This window comes from Notolepis coatsorum, assembly GCF_963971535.1.
Source record: "Notolepis coatsorum genome assembly, chromosome: 9".
In the NCBI taxonomy this organism is placed as follows: Eukaryota; Metazoa; Chordata; class Actinopteri; order Aulopiformes; family Paralepididae; genus Notolepis; species Notolepis coatsorum.
In genome coordinates this window covers 102,499,432-102,524,206 of record NC_140173.1, presented here as the reverse complement: position 1 = coordinate 102,524,206, position 24,775 = coordinate 102,499,432, and the positions used below count along the sequence as shown (strand labels likewise).

General features: G+C 42.2%; 1 protein-coding gene across 1 annotated transcript in view; it reads right to left on the bottom strand.

Moving 5' to 3' along the window:
- The window catches only part of strn (striatin, calmodulin binding protein), a 284,127-nt gene that overhangs the window by 59,592 nt on the left and 199,760 nt on the right, over positions 1–24,775 (bottom strand). The window contains exons 5-7 of the mRNA XM_084321683.1: positions 8,626–8,772; positions 3,829–3,964; positions 1,147–1,327 (exon numbers count right to left, since the gene is read on the bottom strand). Of these exons, the coding sequence (XP_084177809.1) occupies positions 1,147–1,327; positions 3,829–3,964; positions 8,626–8,772 (464 nt within the window). The remainder of the gene's footprint in view (positions 1–1,146; positions 1,328–3,828; positions 3,965–8,625; positions 8,773–24,775) is intronic.

Below are 24,775 nucleotides of genomic sequence, written 5' to 3'. Positions count from 1 at the left end.
CAACATGGAGGACAATGGGCGCTCTAAACATTCTGTGAAAGGCCTCTTAAGTGTCTGGACACAGTATTCAGTTTTTCTGATGCTTTTATTTCCTAGAGCCCAAGCAGGCCTCCATCAGGTCAACAGCGCCATCTGTCATGTAGACACTCCTCAAAACCCACCTTTTTACCCTTTCAACTCGTGAACTCCTTCCTCTCTCACCTTTTTATATATATATATTTTTTTTCTTTCCATCTACTAAAACTGTATTGTATTGTTTGTTTTGTAAAGTGTCTTTGAGCATTCGGAAAACCGCTATATAAATCGGATGTATTATTATTAACAGGATATCAGGGACGCTGAGGCATCGTCAGAGCCACCTTATCAGACAATTCACAGCATACTAATATCTAATACCGAAAGTGTAGCTCAATAATTAAAGCAAAATGACTTGATTTTCTGTATTTTTAAGCATAGAAACATATTACAGTAGATGTCTGTAATGGAGAAAAATTTATTGCATCTAATTCTTGTCCAGTGGCCCCAATCTAATGGTCTACATCTCTACTGTCCAGTGGCCCCAATCTAATGGTCTACATCTCTACTGTCCAGTGGTCCCAATCTAATGGTCTAACGTTACATCTCTACTGTTCAGGAATGGATCAGTACTCGGTATCAAGTTCAAGTTTGCTTTTATTTGTCACGTATAAAGCGGAGCGTATTGAAACAGCGGTGCCTCTCCTGATGGTGACCCACCTGATGAAGCCCTGCTTGGGCTTGTTTTACCTGGTGTGTGGGGAGAAGAAACCCTGTTAGATGGCAGTACACTGTGTTCACAGACACGCCATCCATTCATTCCTGCTACTGTATTACTGTGTGCTGCATTTTATACTTTGTCATACATTTTTTTGTACTTTAGGTTGTACTTTAGTCTGTATATTGTATATTTTGTATAGTGTTTGGACTTTATTCTTTTTTACTGTATGAAGCACAATCTCAGGAGGCTCATACAGAACCAAGCATTTCGACTGTAATGTACATGTACCACCTTATATGTGACAAATAAAACAAAACTTGAAAACATGCTGCCATCAACAGTTCCTTCATGACCCCAACCCTCCCAGACCCCTCCAGACCCCTCCTGACCCCTCCTGACCCCTGACTCACCCCAGTCTGTGCCGTCCCCGGGGCCCCTGGACTCTGGCGAGGTGTCCATCTCGTCGGGGCTGGACAGGAAGTCGAAGCCCTTCAGAGCTTCCTCTGCGTCCGGGTCCTCGCTGGTGTCCATGCTGGGGGACAGTGCGGGAGACGAGGTGGACGTGGTGGACGACGGCTTCTTCCTCATGATCTGGGGAGGACGCAGACCGTCAACAATGGTGCAACAAAAGTTGGGCATGGCTGCACCTCAGAATCAAAATCGGTTGTTTGGCAAGTAGGACAGACGGACAGGGACTTGTGTCGGTGGCGCTAGGTGCAGAGACATGTGGATAACGTGCAGCTTCACAGTATATATATTAGGGTTGTATACTATAGAGTCTAGGGGTGTAAAGGTACACGTATCCGTACCGAACCGTTTCAGTGTGTACCGTACCGTACCGAACGGCTGTGTACCGAACGAATACAACGGTATGTTAACCACTAACAACCGCCCACCGGGGGGCTGATTTTTTCACAATCTAATTTAATTTATTATTATTATAATAAAAAAAAATTTACAAGTCGATTATTAATTTCAATATAGAATATTCCTCGACAGCCCTACAAGTACAATTAGTTACTGCACACTACATCACCCCTGAGTGGAACATGGAAAGCCAAACTTTCCCCCACTGTACCGAAAACCCGTACCGAACCTCGACTTCAAAACTGAGGTACTTACCGAACCGTGGTTTTTGTGTACCGTTACACCCCTAATATATATACCAACACACACGGTGCAAGAACAGAACTTCACACACAGTGTTATTAAGATACTAGAAAGGTATTGATACCCTGCCGTTAAAAAACTGTACTATACCCCATTTTATTAGTACTCTATACCAGTGGTTCCCAAAGTCGGGGTCGCGACCCAAAGGTGGGCCGCGAGCAGCCACGGGAGGGCCGCAAGCTGATTAAAAAAAATTATAATTTTTTTTTTGTCAGGCCACTGAACTTAGAAGCAGGCCAGGACAGTGTTTCTAGTTGTATTCTAAAATTCTATTCTATTGTATTCTAAAATGTGACTATATGGTTTTATATTAATTTAATAAATAAACAAAAAAGAAAAATCTACTTATTTCAACGAACATTTCAAACTAAATAACAGATTATGCACATAAAACGTTGAAAACAACCGAAGCGACAATAGTATTTTAATGAGGCTATTATTACTATCATTATTATTTTGCAACAAGTTAGCCCTCTCATAAATAGCACATATAAATGAATAACTAACTTGAACTAACTTAATAGGATTGAAGTGATATTTGGCTTAAAAAAATCGGTCGCTTGGCCAAAAAAAAAAAAAAAAAAAAAAAAAAAAAGCCTGACGATGTGCATTGGGCCGCGGCTCTCTGACGCCTTATTTTCTGGGTCCCGGCCTGAAAAGTTTGGGAACCCCTGCTCTATACTACACTAACCCATCCATTCTACATTCATTACACACACATCCACATGCACACACTCACTTTAAACACTCACCTTTACCATTCACTTTAGACACTTTAAACACTTTTTAACACTACACCATATTTTATCTATTTATTACTAAAATATGTGCACTACATCTTTACCTATTTTTTTGCATCTTGTACTTTAGTTAGTACTTTAGTTTTGTATATTGTTTGGTCTTTATTCTTTTTACTTTCTTTTACTGTATGAAGCACAATCTCAGGAGGCTAGAACCAAGCATTTCACTGTAATGTACATCTACCTTATGTGACAAATAAAACAAAACTTGAACTAGTACCGGTACTTTAAGAATGACAGTGTTTTAATAAGAACCGTATGTCCTATGAGTTGCGTGGATGTGCGGCAGAGGAGCAGTGTGTGTAGCTCTACCTCATCTACAAACAGAGTGGAGCAGTGTGTGTAGCTCTACCTCCTCTACAGACAGAGTGGAGCAGTGTGTGTAGCTCTACCTCCTCTACAGACAGAGTGGAGCAGTGTGTGTAGCTCTACCTCCTCTCCTCTACAGACAGAGTGGAGCAGTGTGTGTAGCTCTACCTCCTCTACAGACAGAGTAGAGCAGTGTGTGTAGCTCTACCTCCTCTCCTCTACAGACAGAGTGGAGCAGTGTGTGTAGCTCTACCTCCTCTACAGACAGAGTGGAGCAGTGTGTCTAGCTCTACCCCCTCTCTCTACAGACAGAGTAGAGCAGTGTGTGTAGCTCTGCCTCCTCTCTCTACAGACAGAGTAGAGCAGTGTGTGTAGCTCTGCCTCCTCTCTCTACAGACAGAGTAGAGCAGTGTGTGTAGCTCTGTCTCCTCTCTCTACAGACAGAGAGGAGCAGTGTGTGTAGCTCTACCTCATCTACAAACAGAGTGGAGCAGTGTGTGTAGCTCTACCTCCTCTACAGACAGAGTGGAGCAGTGTGTAGCTCTACCTCCTCTCCTCTACAGACAGAGTGGAGCAGTGTGTGTAGCTCTACCTCCTCTACAGAGTGGAGCAGTGTGTGTAGCTCTACCTCCTCTCTCTACAGACAGAGTGGAGCAGTGTGTGTAGCTCTACCTCCTCTACAGACAGAGTGGAGCAGTGTGTGTAGCGAGAGAGAGAGACAGAGGAGAGAGAGAGAGAGAGAGAGAGAGAGAGAGACAGAGGGGTGAGAGAGAAAGAGAGAGAGACAGAGGGGTGAGAGAGCAGATGTATTACCGTCCTGGATTCCATGATGGTCCTATCCCGCCCCTCGCTGTCCTCATCCTCGTCTTCGTCGCTGAAGTCCGCCGCAGCGCTCTCGATGAAGTTGAAGGCCTCCAGGACCGCGCTGGTGTCAGACTGCTCCGTTTTCCTGCCCAACCAGAGCAACATGGGGAGCAGCGTTAAAAAGAGAACTTAAGTGCATTTATGTAGGTATTTTATCCAAAGCGCTTTACAATTTGTTCCTCACATTCCCCCATTAACTCACACATTCACACACAGATGGCTCTGACTATTTCCCTATGCCTTGTTTGGTGCGAGTTCAGCCCACTACGCAAAGCGCACACACACACACACACCCCCCCCGCCTCCCTCCGGTCATGCATCCACTCAACTCATGGAAAATACAGCATCAGGCTATTGTTCTAAAAGTATCTCTACTAATAAAATGGAGTATTGAACAGTTTTTAACAGCTGGGTATTGGGTGGGACATTCTGATTTAAGAACTTTCTAAATAAAATAGAAAGTCCCAAAATAGTTAATTTATCTGACTGCTTGTATTAATTGATCAAAAAGTAGCCATGTGGAGCGGCCGGGTGGCGCTATGCAAGGCGCTCGCCACCAACGCAGGAGATACTGGTATCGAGCCCAGCTCTCTGCGTTGCTTCCGGCTTGGGCGGCCATCGTACTAACACAATTGGCAGTGTTAGAGGGTGGGAAAGCCGGTGGGTGGGTCCTGGTCGTTGTAAACAGCGACTCCTACAGTTCGGTCGGGGCGCCTGCTCAGCGAGGAAAGGATCTAAGGGGGGTAGTGTGATCCTTCCACACGTTACACCCTCTCAGTGAGAGTCCGCGCTGCCAGGTGAAAAGAAGCGGTTGATTGGCTACACATGTGTCGGAGGAAGCATGTGATAGCCTCCACTCTCCCAGACAGACTGTAGGTTGTAGGTGCGCAGCGACCAGGAAGGGGATTGGGAATTGGCATAACGACTAACATTGGGATGGGAGAAAAACGGAGGAAAAAGGAGGGGGGAAAAGATTAAAAAATTTAAAAAAAGAAAGTAGCCATGTGCAGTAATATAGTTATATAAAAGAATAATAAAGCAATGTCGATTATGTTCTTAATAAAAAAATAAAATCTTGCAAAATAATCAAAAAGAACCGATAAGAGTATCGATATAAAGTACCGAACCGTTAAGCAGTATCGAATCGATAGAAAACTTTATTGCCATTTCAACACATGGTTGATTGGGATTTGTCTTGGTGCCACATACAATACAGACATTATAAAAACATACAATATAAAAACACAAGAATACATGCAATACAATCCCCACAATAAAAGTTTTACACAAACAATTAAAAAGAAAAAATGCTACAGTACCTAAAATAAATTGCTCAGTGTTCCAGTTTAAAGTGCATATTGCCTTAAAGTGCATGTCGGCTGGTGCTAGCCCTTGTGGTGCAAAGTGCCTGTACATTTGTACTCGAGTTCAGGTGACGGACAGCCTCGGGATATGTACTGTTTTTAAAACGGGATGTCCTGCACCTGAGACTTTGGAGTCTTCTGCCAGAGGGAAGGGTTAAAGAGGTTGTAAGCCGGGTGAGAAGGGTCCCCGATCACCTTCTCCCCTTTCCGCCTGATTTGTGTGGCATAAATGGAGGCCACAGAGGGGAGCTCACAGCCGATGATTTTTGACGCTGTGCGTACAGTTCTAGAGTAGTAGTATCAATAAAATCCTAACGATCCTAACCCATCCCTAATTAACACTGTTATCAATGAAGAAAGAAATGTTTGCAGCTGTGGTAATACTTCAGTTGGTTCATCAACATATTTTTTTGTTGTTATTATTTTTTGTTATTAAAAAAAGTGCCCCTAGTGAAAAAGCTTAGCGTACAGCCCTGAGACGTATTGGCAGTGTTTGTTTTTGGTTTTGTTATAGCAGCTGGCAGTATTATACTGTAGGTCTAACACAGGCACTCTCAAAGTCCGGACTCCGGTCCAGATCCAGACCGAACTACAACGGTCTCTGGACTCTGAGCAAATTATACTTTTCATATGTATTATCTGTATTATGTGCGAGACAGCGCCAACACGCAACAAGTCGAAATTCTCCGCTATATCGTCTGTGCATTTCCGACTGCTCCACCAATCACATTCCCCCACCCACAGTCTGCGAATCAAGAGGCAGGGTAGGGCGGGTCTTCACGGCATGCTCGTTGTCTCTTTCAGCGACCGGCTCGGAGAGTGTAGCAGGGCTGAGAGAATACTCGTCTCGATTACACTTAATGGCACTTAAAGCCCTATGAATTACATGACTTTTCTTGTGATCGCCTTAGCCTTCTGACTATCACGGTTATACGCACAGGTGCTCTCTAAAGCGGTTTGTGTTAGCGGCTGTTTTGGTTCTTTGTACTCTCTGCGGTAAGCTTAACAAACTCTCCATGCTCCTCTGGGTGATGGGACTTCAAGTGTCTTGTTAAATTTGTTGTGTTGAAATTTTTATGTTGCTTCCCCCACAAGGTATTTTATCCTGGCCTACATTGCAGATGGCATTTGTTGCAATATTTGTAATAGTTCCACACAGTCGACATCTTTTAGGTTAGTTAACATGCGACAATGACACCAACTCCGCTGATAATTAGCTCATGTTTTTCGTGTCATCGATTGGTTTTCGCAATCGGCGACTATTGGAATTCCCCAATCTCATATTTATACTGAATATCGCTGCCCGATCGATCGGGGCATCCCTAATCTCTACAGCAGGGGTCTCTACAGCAGATATCTCCAAAACTAGGCAAATCACAGCGGTATGGATGGATAGATAAGATTAGATAGCACTCCAGGTAAGGGGGAAAATATGCTTTTTTATTTTGGTTGAACTTCCCCTTTAAAAGCTTGACAGATCATTATCTAGGACCTGAGGATCTAGTTCTTAATCTAGCAATTAATTTACTCAGTGGATGCCTGAACACAGAATGACACCAGTATCACTGACTACCACGGCAAGCCTATAGAAAATTATTCTATTTAATTATAATAATTATTATAAATATATAATATTATAAATATTTTTTTCCTGTTGTACCGAGCACGTACCGAACCGTGACCCCAATACCGAGGTACGAACAGAACCATGGCTTCTGTGTACCGTTACACCCCTATTATATTACACAACAAATATTTACACAGAGATAAAAAGCACACAATAAAGCATATACAACATGTCACATAAAAAGGCAGGTCTCGGGCACCCAAGTGGCGACCCATGTAACGCGCTGCGTCGCGAAGCGACCGACCCGGGTTCGATTCCCGGACCCGGCGTCCTTTGCCGAATGTCTTCCCCCCGCTCTGTCTCCCGTTCTTCCTCTCTCTCTCCCTCTACCGAACTGCCCGGTAGTACAAACAAATTAAAATCTACCAAAAACATAATTTTTTAAAAACAAATTATTATTATATATTTTTTTAAAGGCAGGTCTCTTGAGCTGTGTCAAAACCAAAAGCCAAAGGAAATAGATGTGTTTTGAGGTGTGATTTAAACACCTGCAGAGTGGAGTTCTGCCTAACATGCAGAGGCAGCTCGTTCCAGAGCTTTGGGGCTGCCACTGAGAAAGCACGGCCCCCCCTGATGCCAGGGTTACATGACATGAAAACAGCACCGTTGCATTTTCGAATGATTTTGTTTGCACGTCCAAGTCGAATGACACCGCCGTTTTATCTGGCATTTTAGCTGGCCCAGTAAAAAGGTGTTTTCGTTGTCAAAAGTCCCTTGGAACGGTGCCATCTAACCTCGCGCGAAAAAACTATTTTAACTTAACCATTTTTTTTCTTCACATAACAGAGTTTTTTTTCCGAGGAATTTAAACGTCGTAAACTAATCTTGTTTGCCGTTTTCTCTATCTCTCCTCTCTCCTCTCTCTGTCTGTACGAGGAGCGGGGCTGTGCTTTTACGCACACTCACGACATGAGTCGCTCACACATGCACACATGCACGCTCTGTGTTTATAGCTCTGTGCTCGCAAGGAGTACCTGCCCGTGCATGCTCAGTGTTGAATTCAGTGATGACATCGTTGCCGTCTGACCCTGCCTAGGCTTCTGGCAATGAGGAGAGCTCAGGAGACAACGTGGTCGTCTAACCTGACTGTGTATTTCACGAGTGAAAATGCAACGTTGTGTTTTCCTGTCGTGTAACCTTAGCCTAAGCTTCAGCCTGGACTTAGAAATCAGCCAGGAGGAGCTGATCAGAGGACCTGAGGGACCTATAGGGCTTGTGTCCATAGCGGACATTTTATGAGTTGTCAGCTCCTTCCTGTCATTAATTTCTATGCTACAGGCGCGACAGGCGCGCTCCTCTTCCCAGCGCCGTGCCTCGCGTTTATGAGCTCTCGGCGGCAGCGTTTTTGGGCGGAGCGCTCCCAGCGCATAAAGTTGAAACTAGTTCAACTTTTGGAAAGGAGCGCGCTCATCAAGGTAATCAACATCGAGGAAGGGGCGGAGCCACGGCAGTCGCGAGACCCAGGAAACCGCTGAGCTTTTTTCCCCATTTTTTTCAAAGCGGTCCGCCTTGAAAAAAACGTCCGCTATGGACACAAGCCCTAAAGGAACATAAGGTTCCAGAAGGTCCGAGAGGTAGACAAGTGCTAAGCCTTAAATTCAAACAGCAAAATCGTTAAATCGATCCTAAAACACACAGGAAGCCAGTGGAGGGAAGCCAGTACAGGGGAAATGTGCTCTCGCTTACACTCAACACTAATCATCCTGAAATGCCCAGAGGAATCTGATCCCTGGTCTTCTGGAGAGAACGACTCACCCTCTGGTGCCCAGTGGGGACGTGTCTGTGCCGTTGACCAGGGGTTCAGCTCCTCCTCCACCGTCTCCAGCCAGGCCCAGCAGGGCTCGAACTCTCTGGGACTTTACATCCAGGATGGTGTCTGTGTAGCCGACCTCCTGCAGGTACCTGGAACACAAGGTCAGGACGAGCACAAATCAGACAGAGGAGAGCGGGAAGAAACGATTTGTCAAGTGTATCAACTATCAAGTGTACAGCAATTTGTCTTGGTGACACTGGTGCAGACAGAGATAAATCCAGAGTTTCACAGTACATACTTAGACACTAAGCTACAAGGACAACATATATGGTTCAGAGACAGTCGAGAGGTAGACGAGTCAACTGTACCCGATACTCTTCACATATTAGTATATATATATGTTGACTGAAAGTAAATTCTGGAACCATTTGTAGCAGAAGTCTGGCCTCTTTTGAGAGGAAACATTCTGAATTTTCTTCCTTCCATTGACATAGCGACAACTCTATTGACAGAGTTAGTGTTTGGACACACTGAAATAAACATTTTTGTAATTTTCGTCTGAATTATTTTGCAAACTGATGCCTGCAGATCTATCTACTCTATAGTTATTAGCTGAAAACACTGATGGGGCCATAGTCTGAAGTCTTACCTAGAACATGTCCAAAGTTGATAATATTAAAAAAAATTGTGTTTTACACATCTTTATGTAATGGCGTTTTTCCAAAAAGGAGTGAGAGGAGTCAACACTACCCTCTCCCCCTCCCCGACTAATCTCTTGTGACATACACACCCCCCCCCCCCCCCCCACCCTACACAAACAAACCCTCAACCCCCAGAGGAGCGACAATACATCAACAATACATCAGCACAACTTGTACTCCGGAGAGAGAGGTGCATGTTCATTCTCTTGCGTACGGTAGGGCTGAGCCCAAACGTTCAAACGTTCGGACCTTCGTTTGTTACTTCGTTCGTTACGTTGGCATTTGAATCTTAATTAATGGGTTCGAACCGCCGCTTTACATTTGTTATTTTTCAATTATGGTTTTAATTTTATTTATTTATTTTACACTAAAAATATATATCATAATGTGAAATATATCAAAATATCACAGTCTATGTTGTGTTTACAATCATTCGAAAGTCACGCGCGAACACAGATCACAACAACACAGTCTAGTTGGGATGAGGAGGGGTCACCATCATTTCAGGAAATTAATCAATCATGCAAAAAGAAAATTGAGTGACTCACTCACCCGTCTTATTTCATAATACAACTTTTCCAAATGGACGTTTGGATTGAACCAAGTGTATGCAGTGATGCTGATGCTTTCCCAGCGGAACACAAGTTACTTAACGTTACACAGGTAAGTTATGCACGTTAATCTGTAGACCGTTTTCGCCTAAAGGTAAATGCCTAAGTAAATGGAAGATTGCTCCACTTCTGCAAGGTCAATTAGCATGTTCTTGGTATCTAGGAACATCTAGGGACCTGGGGGTATGTATTTCCAGTGTCAGAAATATTGTGTCTGTTACTAGACTGAGTAAATTGTAATGAATAAATTAATGATTAATTATGATTTATGATTTTGATGATAAATTGATAAATTGTCTGATAAATGCTCACTGAGCTCATTCACCACCTTATTGAGATCATGTGTACAAAAAATCTAAGCAAATGAACCACGGGAAGATGATCGCCAGATGCTTTCCAAATATATATATTTTTTTTAAATACATTTATTTTTTTTAGCAGTCAGGCCACTGAACTTAGAAGCAGGCCAGGACAGTGTTTCTAGTTGCAGCAGCACAATAGTTAGATAACCTAGGTGGGGAACAACCAGGAGATCACTGCAACTCACACAAGTTGGAGAACTATCTCTCTCTCTCTCTCTCTCTTGCTCTCACACACGCACACAAAAGGAGCCGCATGTGATTGGTGGAGGCGGAACCCTTACAAAAAACTGTTCTTGCTAATCATTGACACATGCTAGCCTGTAATAATCCCCCCCAGAAAAATCTACTTTGCATCACACACTGGCATTTAAAGGGTTAGAATTATAAAATTAATATGTGGTGTTATGATCAGGGCTGAAGTTGAATAAAAGATTGTATTATTTTCAATCTGACATTACAAAAAAACTGAAAATCCATCAAAATCAGTGTTGTTGCTAATCATACATATGCTAGCCTGTTTTTTAACAATAATTTGTGATGCCATCACAAACACTGGCATTTAAAGGGTACAAATAAAAAAATGCCTGCACCAGAATGCAGGAAATGAAGTCTTTGTAACAAGAAATGTCCTGGCGGGGGACCCCCAGACCCCCTGCTTAAAAAGTGACCTGACTGGAGCTATATTTTATAATAACTTTATTTATTTGTATAGCACTTTTCATACAGAGGTTGCAGTTCAAAGTGCTTCACAACAGTGCACTATATTTCCTGGCCTGAATGATTTCCCTAGTCCGGCCCTGGTTAAAAGCATCCAATGCTTATTAGTGTGTGCGCGTTTGAACATGTGCATGTTTCAACCATACATTTCCATTTATTAAAAAAATAAAAAAAAAAAAAAAAGTAATTTTTTATTTTATTTTTACCTCCTATAAAAGTGGGGGTCGCGGCTCTCTGACCCCGTTATTTTTGGGTCACGGCCTGAAAAGTTTGGGAACCCCTAGTGTACGGTGCGCTTTTACCAGAAAAAAACAACTCTAGTAAGATGTCATTATTTTCAGAATTTCATTGGCTATACAAAACAGTCAATCATTTTCAGCGTCAGTGGTGATTTGTCCGGTCATTGAGAGGCAAAATCGGAGGTGGTCACTCTTTCGAAACTGACGCTCGTTGGCTGTTTGGTTTTAAAACCCGAGATTGGAAGCACGTAATAGGTCAAGTGGTGTGTCAATCAAACGGCTGCCATTTTAGCTTTCAACCAATGTCTTAGATGTAATGCCGAAATGTGTGGCGACATTGAGATTCAAAGCTGGATCCTTCTGGTCGACGTTGTTATATGCCTGTGTGTTATACTGTACGGGATAATCCTATTCAAAAGTGTGGATGTTTTTGAAAAAAATATATAATAAATAAATAAATAAATAGAAGTGATTTCCAGAATGTGCCAATGTTCTAAAGCAAACCTCTACAGCTGTAGAGATGCCAAATTGCGGACATGAAATACTTTATTGATGTTCCGAGGGAGGATGAGGATGATCTTAAGTTGATCTCACGGTCACTGATCAATAAAGTATCAATAGGCTTGGATACATGCTGACAGCTGGGTTAAAGTGCCCTCTGGGACGAGGTCCAGTGATCAGTGTCGGCTGAGGGATAGTGAGAGCGCTGACGGATCAGCGCCTGCTGCTCCACAACCATCACAGAAGGCAGCATCAACGTGACATTTCCATTCGAGACATCACGGCGGTTTATCACCAACAACGAGTCTTGTCAATATTGCATTCCTAAACGATCTCCAAGACATATCCCCATGCTCGAGTCAAGTGGGGTCCTGGCAGGCTTGACAGCATGACGAGTGGTAGATATGGATGATTTGTACGTTCATGTCGAGCCTACGTTATATCTACAGCACAGCCTACATCCTGACTAACACAGCCTACATCCTGACTAACACGCAGCCTACATCCTGACTAACACGCAGCCTACATCATGACTAACACGCAGCCTACATCATGACTAACATGCAGCCTACATCATGACTAACATGCAGCCTACATCATGACTAACATGCAGCCTACATCATGACTAACACACAGCCTACATCAGGATTAACACACAGCCTACATCCTGACTAACACGCAGCCTACATCCTGACTAACACGCAGCCTACATCATGACTAACACGCAGCCTACATCATGACTAACATGCAGCCTACATCATGACTAACATGCAGCCTACATCATGACTAACATGCAGCCTACATCATGACTAACATGCAGCCTACATCATGACTAACATGCAGCCTACATCATGACTAACATGCAGCCTACATCATGACTAACATACAGCCTACATCAGGATTAACACAGCCTACATCATGACTAACATGCAGCCTACATCATGACTAACATGCAGCCTACATCATGACTAACATGCAGCCTACATCATGACTAACACGCAGCCTACATCATGACTAACACACAGCCTACATCAGGATTAACACACAGCCTACATCAGGATTAACACACAGCCTACATCATGACTAACACACAGCCTGGTGTAGACTGACTAGGAGCATGGTGGTGGTGTAGACTGACTAGGGGCATGGTGGTGTAGACTGACTAGGGGCATGGTGGTGTAGACTGACTAGGGGCATGGTGGTGGTGTAGACTGACTAGGGGCATGGTGGTGGTGTAGACTGACTAGGGGCATGGTGGTGTAGACTGACTAGGGGCATGGTGGTGGTGTAGACTGACTAGGAGCATGGTGGTGGTGTAGACTGACTAGGGGCATGGTGGTGTAGACTGACTAGGGGCATGGTGGTGGTGTAGACTGACTAGGAGCATGGTGGTGTAGACTGACTAGGGGCATGGTGGTGGTGTAGACTGACTAGGAGCATGGTGGTGGTGTAGACTGACTAGGGGCATGGTGGTGTAGACTGACTAGGGGCATGGTGGTGTAGACTGACTAGGGGCATGGTGGTGGTGTAGACTGACTAGGAGCATGGTGGTGGTGTAGACTGACTAGGAGCATGGTGGTGGTGTAGACTGACTAGGGGCATGGTGGTGTAGACTGACTAGGGGCATGGTGGTGGTGTAGACTGACTAGGAGCATGGTGGTGGTGTAGACTGACTAGGGGCATGGTGGTGTAGACTGACTAGGGGCATGGTGGTGGTGTAGACTGACTAGGGGCATGGTGGTGGTGTAGACTGACTAGGAGCATGGTGGTGGTGACTGACTAGGGGCAGGTTGGTGTAGACTGACTAGGGGCATGGTGGTGGTGTAGACTGACTAGGGGCATGGTGGTGTAGACTGACTAGGGGCACGTGGTGTAGACTGACTAGGGGCATGGTGGTGTAGACTGACTAGGGGCATGGTGGTGTAGACTGACTAGGGGCATGGTGGTGTATACTGACTAGGGGCATGGTGGTGTATACTGACTAGGGGCATGGTGGTGGTGTAGACTGACTAGGGGCATGGTGGTGGTGTAGACTGACTAGGCGCAGGTTGGTGTAGACTGACTAGGGGCATGGTGGTGGTGTAGACTGACTAGGGGCATGGTGGTGTAGACTGACTAGGGGCATGGTGACCATTCTCTAAACTGAAGCTGTTCCCTGTGTGTTTTTATCATAGAGGTGTGTTTATCCTACAGTATTAGCATTTAAATGGTGTGTGTGTGGGGGTTGTGCATTCCAAATGTGACACCTACAGTAGCCTGCAGCTGAGTTCAACACACTCTTGTCTGTTGTATAGGACAGGCCCACAAGAATGTATTGCTTGATTGAAAACTTTATTAACAGATCGCAGAATGGGTACAATACAGTACAGCTCAATCTATTTTTAATTCATCAAGAAATTACATTCCCTGAATGAACACACATCAGAATACAGGGCCAACACAGTTGATTGTACACACTTTGTATACAGAAACAATTCTTTATTTATTTATCTATTTATTCTTTACAACTTTATTAGAGTAACAAGCCACAGAATTTCACAGCAGTAACAGTAACACATTTGTACATACCCGCCCCCCCCCCCAAATCTAAATGAAATATGTATTTACAAAACAGACATGACAACATTGTTCAAATAATGTTGAAAACATGACAAACTGAATTTAAATAATTCACATCAAAACCACATTGGTACCATGAGGTGCAAGCATAGTCGTAGTACCCTTGAATGAGTGCTCCTGCCAGAGTCTTCAGGGTATTCTTGTTTACCAGAGAGGAGATCCGGTACAAGAATCTAGTTCGTTGGTTGACTTTTACATTGGATGCCATTTTGTCACAGGAAAGATTTGCCTCTAGGATGGAACCTAGGTATGTAATTTCATCTTTCCTTGTGAAAATATTGTCACCCACTGTAACTGAGAAGCCGTGTCTCCTCTACAGATTTTGGATCCATCTGGGCACGTCCTCTTGTGAATCCAGGGATTTTCACCGCTGCACACATTAGTGCAGTGTTTCTCAAAGTGGGGGGCGCGCCCCCCAGGGGGGGCGCAGAGGCATGACAGGGGGGGCCTTGAGATTTATAATTTTTAATATAATATTTTTTTGAATTACAGAAAATTATCACTAAAGTGCTATATGTTGCAGCTGCACTGTTCTCCATGAAAATACCATTTATCAAAATCTGAAAATCATTATTTAATAAAACACAGAAAAGGATCACCAAGTTACTCTGGATAAAAAAAAACTTTACAGACAACATTGAGACAAAGCTTCCTGACACATCGCCATCCAAACTCTTGGAAGAACTCTTTGAAATCTCATCTGATGCCACCTAGAGAGCTAGTTTCAGAGTGTGGTGCTGAGTACCAAGTATCTCATCTCATGGCCCAGCAAGTATCTCATGATGCAGCAGTTAAGGTGTTGATACCATTCAGCACCACATACAGTATCTGTGTGAAGCTGGCTTTTCATCCATGACAGCTCTGAAAACAAAATATAGGGCCAATTTGAAAGGTCACGACATTGGTGTTATTTCAATTAATTTAAACATGGCCCATTTCATGACTATTTTGTTGGGGCGAGGGGGGGGGCAAAATAGTTTGGTCCGCCAAAGGGGGGCCTGACAGAAAAAGTTTGAGAAGCACTGCATTAGTGCAACATGGTCCCCAATGTCAAATCCACGGTCTGCTAAAACCAAGTCTCCAGGCAACAGTTTATTGAGGAGACCACTGTTCTCGGTCAGATGCTTGTCACTTACACGCCCTCCCCACCGTTTGGAAATGAAAGAGATAGACCCCTGTGGTGTAATGCCAATCAGGTACTTAACAGTGTGCTTTTGCTTGTAGTGGGAATATGTCTGTGCCTGCGCTTTCAGATTTGATGGTCTCTCAGTGCCAATTTCAAAGCAGTCCAGAATAACCACAACACGATTGCCAAAAGCCTCTACAAACTGATGTGGCATAGTTACTTGGCTCTTTTCAGGCTCTTGTGCAGTGTCCTGTGCCCCTAAGGGCAGCCACTGCACAAGAGCCTGAAAATCGTGCCTGTGGTGAAAATGTACCAAACTAGATTTGTAACTAAATTTAGTACTCTAGTCGTTTTTTGGACTGGATACTTTTTTACTCTTACTCAAGTAGTTTTCTTTAAAGAGTAACTTTTACTTATACTCAACCTATTAAAGCAATTGTATGCATTAATTAATTAATTAATTAAAGCATTAATGATTACAATCTCATTTTTCAGACTTAATTATTTGTGTGCAGGTGTAATCCAAGAGTCTTCCTGTTTGACAGGTTCCTGCAACATTAAAAAAAAAATAAACATTAGAGAAGAGAACTGGGTATGGAAAATTACATGAAACAGACAGACTATAAATAGCTAATGCATCCATCGACTTATCTATCTAGACAGATGGCCAATTATTAGGTATTGAATTGATATGACAGACACAGACTATCAATAGCTGAAATGCTATTGCATCCATCTACTAGGCTTGGGCGGTATGACGGTATTAAGGTATACCAGGGTATTTAGAAATACCTACGGTATTGATTTTCAATACCGTCCGTCACCGTCAAAATCACAGATGCGCTTCAGTTTCTATAACAGTGAAACGGAGTTTTGAGTGTAGTGCACACACTGAGTGTAGTGCACACACGCGCCAGCAGAGGGCGAGACCGCTCTAGTGGAGCGAGTGGGTCACAACGGTGTTCACGTTTTACGGTAATGTTGCGACAGTGCTGTGAAAATACCGTAAAGCGTTGTGACGAGAGCAGTGTTGTTGTGGCGCAATCCGTCTCTTATTATATGTGAACTAAATTATTATATGTGAACTAAAGAGTACAAGGTTTACACAACAGCCCCCACTCGCCTTTTTATTGTATTTGTACCGTCCTGTACTATCCGCTGTCAGCTGTTTATCTCTCTCTGTGAGCTACTGAGCTTGAATAACTAGCGTTAGCTCACGTTAAGTAGCGTTAGCTCTGCGGCTAATCTTAGATTACCCTGAACTAAATCAATGACTAGGTTATAAAGCATTCGAGTAGTTTTCACTGCACATAGAAGTAGCCAAACAACGGGAGCATTTCGGGAGCATATGACCAAAACCCAGGCAATTTCTAGCCCTTAAGGAATCAAATAGTCTGCCATGGCTATAGGCTAGATGCTAACGCTAAAACGGTGTCCAGGCTTCTACCGGTGCAGGACTACCGTTCTGAGAGCTGACGATGATTTGTTTACTTGGTAACACGTAACCCCCCCCCCCCCCCTACCCCGCGGATGAAAATGAAAGTCATACCGTCAAATACCGTGCACCGGGGTATTATAACATAAAGGTTTGCCGGTTTGAAAATAAGGATACCGCCCAAGCCTACCATCTACTTATCTAGACAGACAGACAACTAAATATTAGGTATGGGAACTGTGTCTGTAGTTATGTACAGTTCAATGTACAGTTTCCTCCCCCTCAAATGTATATATTCTCTTTTAGAAACAGTCTCTTAAACAGTACTGTATATTTGTATATCTTGTATATCATAAATGTCTGGATGTAACAGTACTGTATATCTGTATGTTGTGTATGTCATAAATGTTATGATGAATTGAAAATGGGGGGCCCTGATGTAAACAAGACAAAGTCTTTCTCTGGTCTGTATTGTACCCATTCTGCAACCTGTTAATAAAGTTTTCAATAAATCAATCAATATATCGTTTAGTAACGTTAGCTAGCTAGCTAGTGATTGATTGAAAACTTTATTAACAGATTGCAGAATGGGTACAATACAATAGTGATACCGTTTAGCTAGCTAGTCTATTGATATTGATTCAATTTTCAAAGTTAGCCGCACTTGATAGACTTGGCTGCTTTGTGTGGAATGATAGTATCTAACTAAGCTACGTTAGTGATAGTTAGCTAGCTAGCTACGTTGTGATAGTTTAGTAACGTTAGCTAACTAGCTAGACACTAAACTGTATCATCATGTTTATCAACGAAGAGACAATGTTCACGTTTTAGCTACTCACCTCAGACAAACACAGAGCCGTTCAGCAGGGCTGATGGTCTCCCTGTAACGTTTGTTAGCATTCCAGATCCATCCTGTTGTTGACATTAATCCTTAATCCGCGTACAGCTGTTATAATGTATATTATCATCAATCAAAGTTTTCATCCATTCCTTCTACTAGCGTTAACGTTACTAGTACTGTACAATCAATAGCGAGCGATATAACAACATTAACCAGACTGCTATATCAACAATGTTTGTGTCCAGCAAGCTAGTCTCCCATGTGTAACGTTATTAACACATTGGGTGCCATGCAGTATGCCCATCTTTACCACTCTCTGCCAGTGGTGTAACCATATGGAGTGGCTCACCTTCTTTGCAAGGCTATAACTTTTTAAATATTATAGCTATATCGACATTACTATGGCCCATTCAACATCGGGTATCTATCGTTCCGGATGTGGGAACGTTATATTTTTCCATTCATACATTGTCGTGTTAGTACCGTCGACAATATAAGTATGTTTTTAGACTGTATAGCAGTCATTCCTAGAACGTGCGCTATAGGCCCCGACGCGTATTATACATTATCGATTGACGTTTCGTTCCTATACACGCTATATAACAAATTTCAAATGCATATGATCGCTATACATTATGCTCCATCATGCGTGAATGAAAGGGGGGGGGGGGAGGTCGGTCGTTTATGATTCCTTGATTGTCACTAACGGCTTTCTTTAGTAAGACACCATACGTTGATCGGACAGATTGCAATGAAATAAATGGACAATCGAGCTGGAAATAACGTTAGATTACTCTTACCTCTGGCCGATGCGTCTGGAGAAAAAAAATATCCAATTATTTGACGTCGATCTGCTAGATCCATTTTCCGTTTGTATGACCCAATAAATGCCGAAAGCATATTGATTCTTGCGTCTCGAAAGCGATCCAATGCACTCGAGGTGTGTATATTGATCCACATTACAAGATATCTCTGGCGGAGCTTTTTCCCCGATGCACCAAGCGCCACTTCCGGTTTAGAGTGGAGTGTAACTCGCCCGAAATACACCAGGCGGCGGTATTGAGGCGTTGCAATATCAGACAGGGTCCAGCTGGCTCCCGGAGGCTTCCTGGATGAATTATGAATGCCAATAGCTAATAAAAGAAATAACCAGCTGTATTCGAGCGCCCCTGCTGGTCATTGTTACCGTTAATACGGTGCCCAAACGTTGGTCCAATGACAATTCATGGCTGCATCTGTACATCATGACTAACACTAGGACTGTCAGTAACGACTATTTTGTTATCGATTAATCAGTTGATTATTTTATCAATTAGTCGATTAATCATTAACCATTAATTTACCAGAAAAATCTATTTCAATTGAATAATTCAAAATGTTTAATGGGGCCTAACAAAATAAATAGTTTGGTTCCTGTTGGTTGTCAGTTAAGGCCATGGGTAGGTAGGGAATTTATTTAATAAATTTTTTTTCCATGGCGACTATGGATAGGGAATTTTTTTATTTAATTAAAATGTTCACATACTCTGCCAGCATGTTTAATATCCATAATAATAAAGGTTAAAATACAAAGACACTGTACTACAAAAGTAGGTAGTAGTATTAAAAATGCCACCCCTAAAAAATACTACACACTAAATATCCTGACGTCAGAGAGCTGTGCAAATATTGTGAAATACTTGCTTTTTATATACTCATTATTGACATGGACTGCACTTTTTTACGAAGATTTAACTAAACTCTATTGTTAAAAAAATATATAATAATAAATAAATTATGAAACATTTTAAAATATTCTTTTTTTAACTCATAAAATTAATTTGGGTCACACCTAAATCGGCAGGGTCGGTTGGCAACCGGAACCAAACAATTAATTTTGCATGTCGCGAGTATCCTCATCCTTTTTAGCTTTAGATTAAAAAACCTACCAGACAGAGAGATTATTACCGGCCATTAGGGCTGTCTTAAATACTTTGAAGCTTTGTTCGATGGGCATGGGATTCGAATGGGGGAAAAAAATTCGAATATATTAAAAAAGATTTTAATTTTACAAAGTGCTGTACAAGTCCCACAACATAAAAAAAATATATAAAAAAATAATAATAATAATATTCTTTTTTTATTTACCTTTTTTATCTCGAAGCTTCGAATTAAAATAGAATCTCGGCCGTGAAGCTTTGAATGCCAAAAAAATATTCGGAGGTCAGCCCTACCGTCCATAAATAGATTTTTTGTATATTTCCATGAATTATTATATGTATTGTGTATTATCTCTCCACTCCACGCTATGGTATATAAAAATATTTATATATAGGCTATATACATATTTAAATCAATATCTCCTTTTGAATAAAATAGGCTCAGGAATCAGGATTGTTAAAGCTAATTAGCCTAATCCATGTGAAAAAGAGTAGCATATAGTAAATGCACACACACACACACACACACACACACACACACGAGAGGGAGAAATAATAGCTTATAGCAGACTTAAGCCTGGAGCCCTATTTTCTGAAAAATCGCCTAAAATACATAACTAATAGATATTGCTCCACTTCTACAAGGTCCATTTGCATGTTATTGGTATCTAGGGACATCTATGGACCTCAGTGAATGTATTCCCAGTGTCAGAAATATTGTGTCTAAGTCTATTACTAGGCTTGCTTAAATTGTGATGAATTATGATTTTTCTTTGCATCTTTGACAGTGAATAACACCATGCTAAAAATGACCAGACATGAAAAACGGCCACTGAGCTAATTCAGTACCTTCTTGAGATGACGTGTACAAAAAATCGAAGGAAATTAATAAAGGAAAGATGATTAAACAGAAGGTATTTGGGGCAGCGGTGGCCTAATGGTTAGAGAAGCGGGTTTGTGACCGGAAGGTCGCAGCTTTGATCCCCGGGACCGTCAGGAAAAATCTACAGCTGAAGTGCGCTTAAGCAAGGCACTTAACCCCCAACTGCTCCAGTGGAGTTGCTCAGTGGCCAATGGTGTCAGACTGTGGTTGTACTGGGCAGCTCCCAGGTGTGAATGGAACTGTGTGAATGTGAAACAGGGCGTTCCTGAAAAAGAGCATCTGTGCTCAGCGAACCTACCCTGGGTAAATAAAGGTTAAACAAACAAAACAAAGGTTTTGTAGATACAGTATTGAATTCTGCCATCCGGACCCATGCTATTTTAAATATTATTATAGAACATAGAATATGAGGCCTATAAATTACCTTATTATAGCCAACTCGCCAAATCTTCTCTTTCAAATGGGAGAGTTCAATTTGGATTTAGTATCACCAGGCGTGCATGAAGAACAGAGAATGAAATCTACTGTATGTACAGTAGGTTTTTTATTCTTGCGACAGCTCCGCCATTTTTAAACTGATTTCAACACGGATGGGTGCTAAATGTTCACAATAGGGAGACAAACGAACTGCGCTCCAATATATGCCAATAACGTTCAGTTTTGTGGTATATAATCCCGAGAAATAAGAGAAATTAAAAAAATGCATACACAAGTAATTTGCTTGAAGGAAGCTAGAATCCGTTGGGAAGTGTAGTTTTTCAAAGTTCCAACGCTCATTGAGAGCTCTGGATGTCCTCTTCTCATAATGACTACAATCGTCATCATTCAGCAACGGCCACTAATTCAAAATGGCGGACCTCCACGAAAAATACAACACATTTCAAAAACTAAAATCTAACTAATAAAACTTTAACCTATAAACATATTGCTGAAGATATACACTATGACTGCTGTTGTGAGATGGTTAGGATGTTTACTCTTGAATACTTTGAGAGAAAAAAATGATAATTATGTCAGACAGTCTAGAGAGAATGATTTATGACGTGATGTAATTTGCGGTCCGGTACCGGACCGCACGGGTGGAAGAGGTTAATGATGTTACAATATTTCTGCTAATGAAGTGAAATAGGCTAGTCGACTGCACAAAAAAAAAGTAATTAATATTTGTTTTTATTTAAATGTTTTATCATTCTTTCCAAAAGCAAAGAGGCCTAGAAGCGTGGCTAACGCTAATGGCGCGCCTACCAGCAAGGCTAACTCAACTCCTTCAGACATTAACTCATTCTGCGCCATCGCTTAATGCGCAAGAAGGCGCTATTACGCCATCGCTTTAATCAATGGGGGGACTGCGAGATTTGCGAGTGCTTAAAATATATCTTATATTATAGCTATGGGTCTAATACACCAGTCGATTGTCAGTGAGTTGCTTCCAGTCAACATGTACAAAACGGATTGTTTTTTTCATCCGTACATTTCCGTTTTATTTTATACCGTTTTGAATATGAATATAGTTTGGGTGCTTCTGAGTAATTCCAGGAAAAGACGCGATAATAGCCCTTTAGTGGAATACACTAAACACGTTGTAATTTTTCGCCTGATTATCGAATCTTCCTGAAATCAACGCTAGATTATCATTATTATCCTTCCTCATGCAAGAATGAAATGGCCAGAGTAGTGCGGGGCTCCACCAGTCCCCTCCTGCACCCAACGGCACACAGCCACACACACAGCCGCGATCGCGGTAGAAAGAAATATCAGATCAACGCAAGATTTTATATATAGAGTCCTTAACTGGTATCTGATGTAATGCAAAAGAAAGAATCCAATTATCTGATCGCCATTCCAAATACTGCTCATGGAGGTCCGTCCCACATTACCGAGCGTTACACATGAACGGGCGGGCGGGGTTACTGTTCCATGCCGTCGTTGTAAAGGCCTGCCTCGTCTGAGTATTTAAACCCCGCCCGCACGGCTCAAATCGGCCCTGAAAAGAAACTACACCATTTCTAATAGAGTGCAATACCTGCTGGAAGGCGTAGGCGGCGGTATTTGCCATTTTGCGAGCTCAGACCCATTCCCAATGATAACATCAGGCTGGATGGATGAAAATGAATGGATATAGCTAATAAAAGAAATAACGATTAAAACCCGACTTTTCTCGTGATTGGCCCTGAACGGTTGGCGAGTTAACCCGACTTTTTCCGTGATTGTCGCAGAATGAGTTAAGCACCCCCCCCCCCCCCCCACAGCCCAAATGGAATAATTAAATTTTTTTTAACACATTGGGCGCCAATAACGTCGTACAGCGTGTTTCAAGGTCATGCTAATTCTGCCAAACCACGGCGTACGACGTTATTGAGATCATATTTCATTTTTTCGCCATGGTATTCATAATTCCCTCACCCAGCCTCGGCTGACACAGTGGGAGCCTGCACAACTCTGCAACGCTTCAATACTGCCGCCTGGTGGATGATCGGCGAGTTACAACCGGAAATGGATCTCTGGTGATCTCTGTGCATCTGGGAAATGCGTCCGGCACTCACATATAGTTGCGGGACTCCAGACAAACATCCGTGTATATGGATCGCTGCCATAACTCAATAATCTATATGATTTGGGCGTTTATTATTATACAAACCGGAAATGGATCTAGTAGATCGCCGTCAAATAAGTAGGATCTTTTTCCTCCAGTCTCATCGGCGAACGGTAAGAGGACAGTAACGTCAGCGTGAATGTTTATTATTATTAATGCAAACTGCTCTGATCAATATATCACCCATACATAAAGCATTTACTGACAATCACGGAATTATAAATGACCCCCCCCCCCCCCCGTTCATCCGCGCATGATGAGTCATAACGTTTAGGATCATGTACAGTTGAAATTTTTTATATAGCGTGTATCGGCAACAAACGGCAGTTGATAATCTATATATGCGTTTATGCCTATAACTCACATTTTAGGAATTACTGCAGAAAACGATAAAAACATATTTATATTCTAGACGGTATTTTCGTATGAATCTATGAATGAAAAAGTATAACGTTCCTATATCCTGAACGATAGATAATTGATGTTGAATGATGGGCCATAGTAATGTCAATTTAGCAATACAATTTAAAAAGTTATAGCCCTGCAAAGAAGGTGAACATCTCCATAGGCTTAGAGTGGTGGCAGAGAGTGGTATGAGACGGGCAAACTCCGTGGCAGTTAATGTTTTAATAATTTTTTTACTATCTGCAAATTTCAGCCAATCAAAGTCGACTATCCAAATCCTTAGTCGGTGACAGCCCTAGAAATATTTATTATCATCAACTATAAAGTTAGTTTTTAGTGTACATTTTGGCTACTTCATTGATCATCATCATTGAAGGTTTTTAACCACGACGGGCATATAGTAATGGCGAGGATATAAAGCATGTTAACACTTTGAGCGCCACTCACAGCTAATCTCGGGTTTACGATCGTGACGTTGAAAGCCACGTCACGGCTTTTCTCGGATTTAAAAAAAAAATTAAAATAATTAGCGATCTGAAATCATATTGCATCACGCGAGCCTACCGTTGGGGATCCAGGAGCCGCCGGCGATCAGATGTGAAAAAAGCGCCCCCTATCGTCTCCCAGATGGTAAATCACCCTTTTGGAATGGACTCAATGAAAATGGATGGGGAAAAAAAATATTCCAGTCCACATTTTACTTCTCACCCATGCAGCCGGAGTTACCAGAGTTCATTCTGGAGCCTCTGAGCCGCGGCGATCATGGGTTATACTGTACACACGTTGGATCAATATACTTATCGATTTTTTCGAATGGTGATCAGGAATTGGAATATACCATTTGGATACCATCTGATGTCAGGTAAGGAATCTATGTTATCAGTGTTAGGATAATCAGACTCGTTTTCATGGAGATATAAGCGTTTCCACTATATGTGATATGGCTGTTTCACTGTAAAAGCCATGAGGAAATAATAGCAGCGATTATCAGCGCACGGCACGAGCGTGCGTGCGCACACATATACTATCGACCATCTAGCGTTTATTTGAAAACGATTCATAAATAGACCGACAAATGATAACGTTCTGGAATATTCCAGTAAAAGGCGATTATCATGGAATGTGTTGTTTTTTCTTCGAAACAGAGTGGTTTTCAAAATGCTATAAAAAGGAAATGGAAGCGATAAAAACACAATCTGC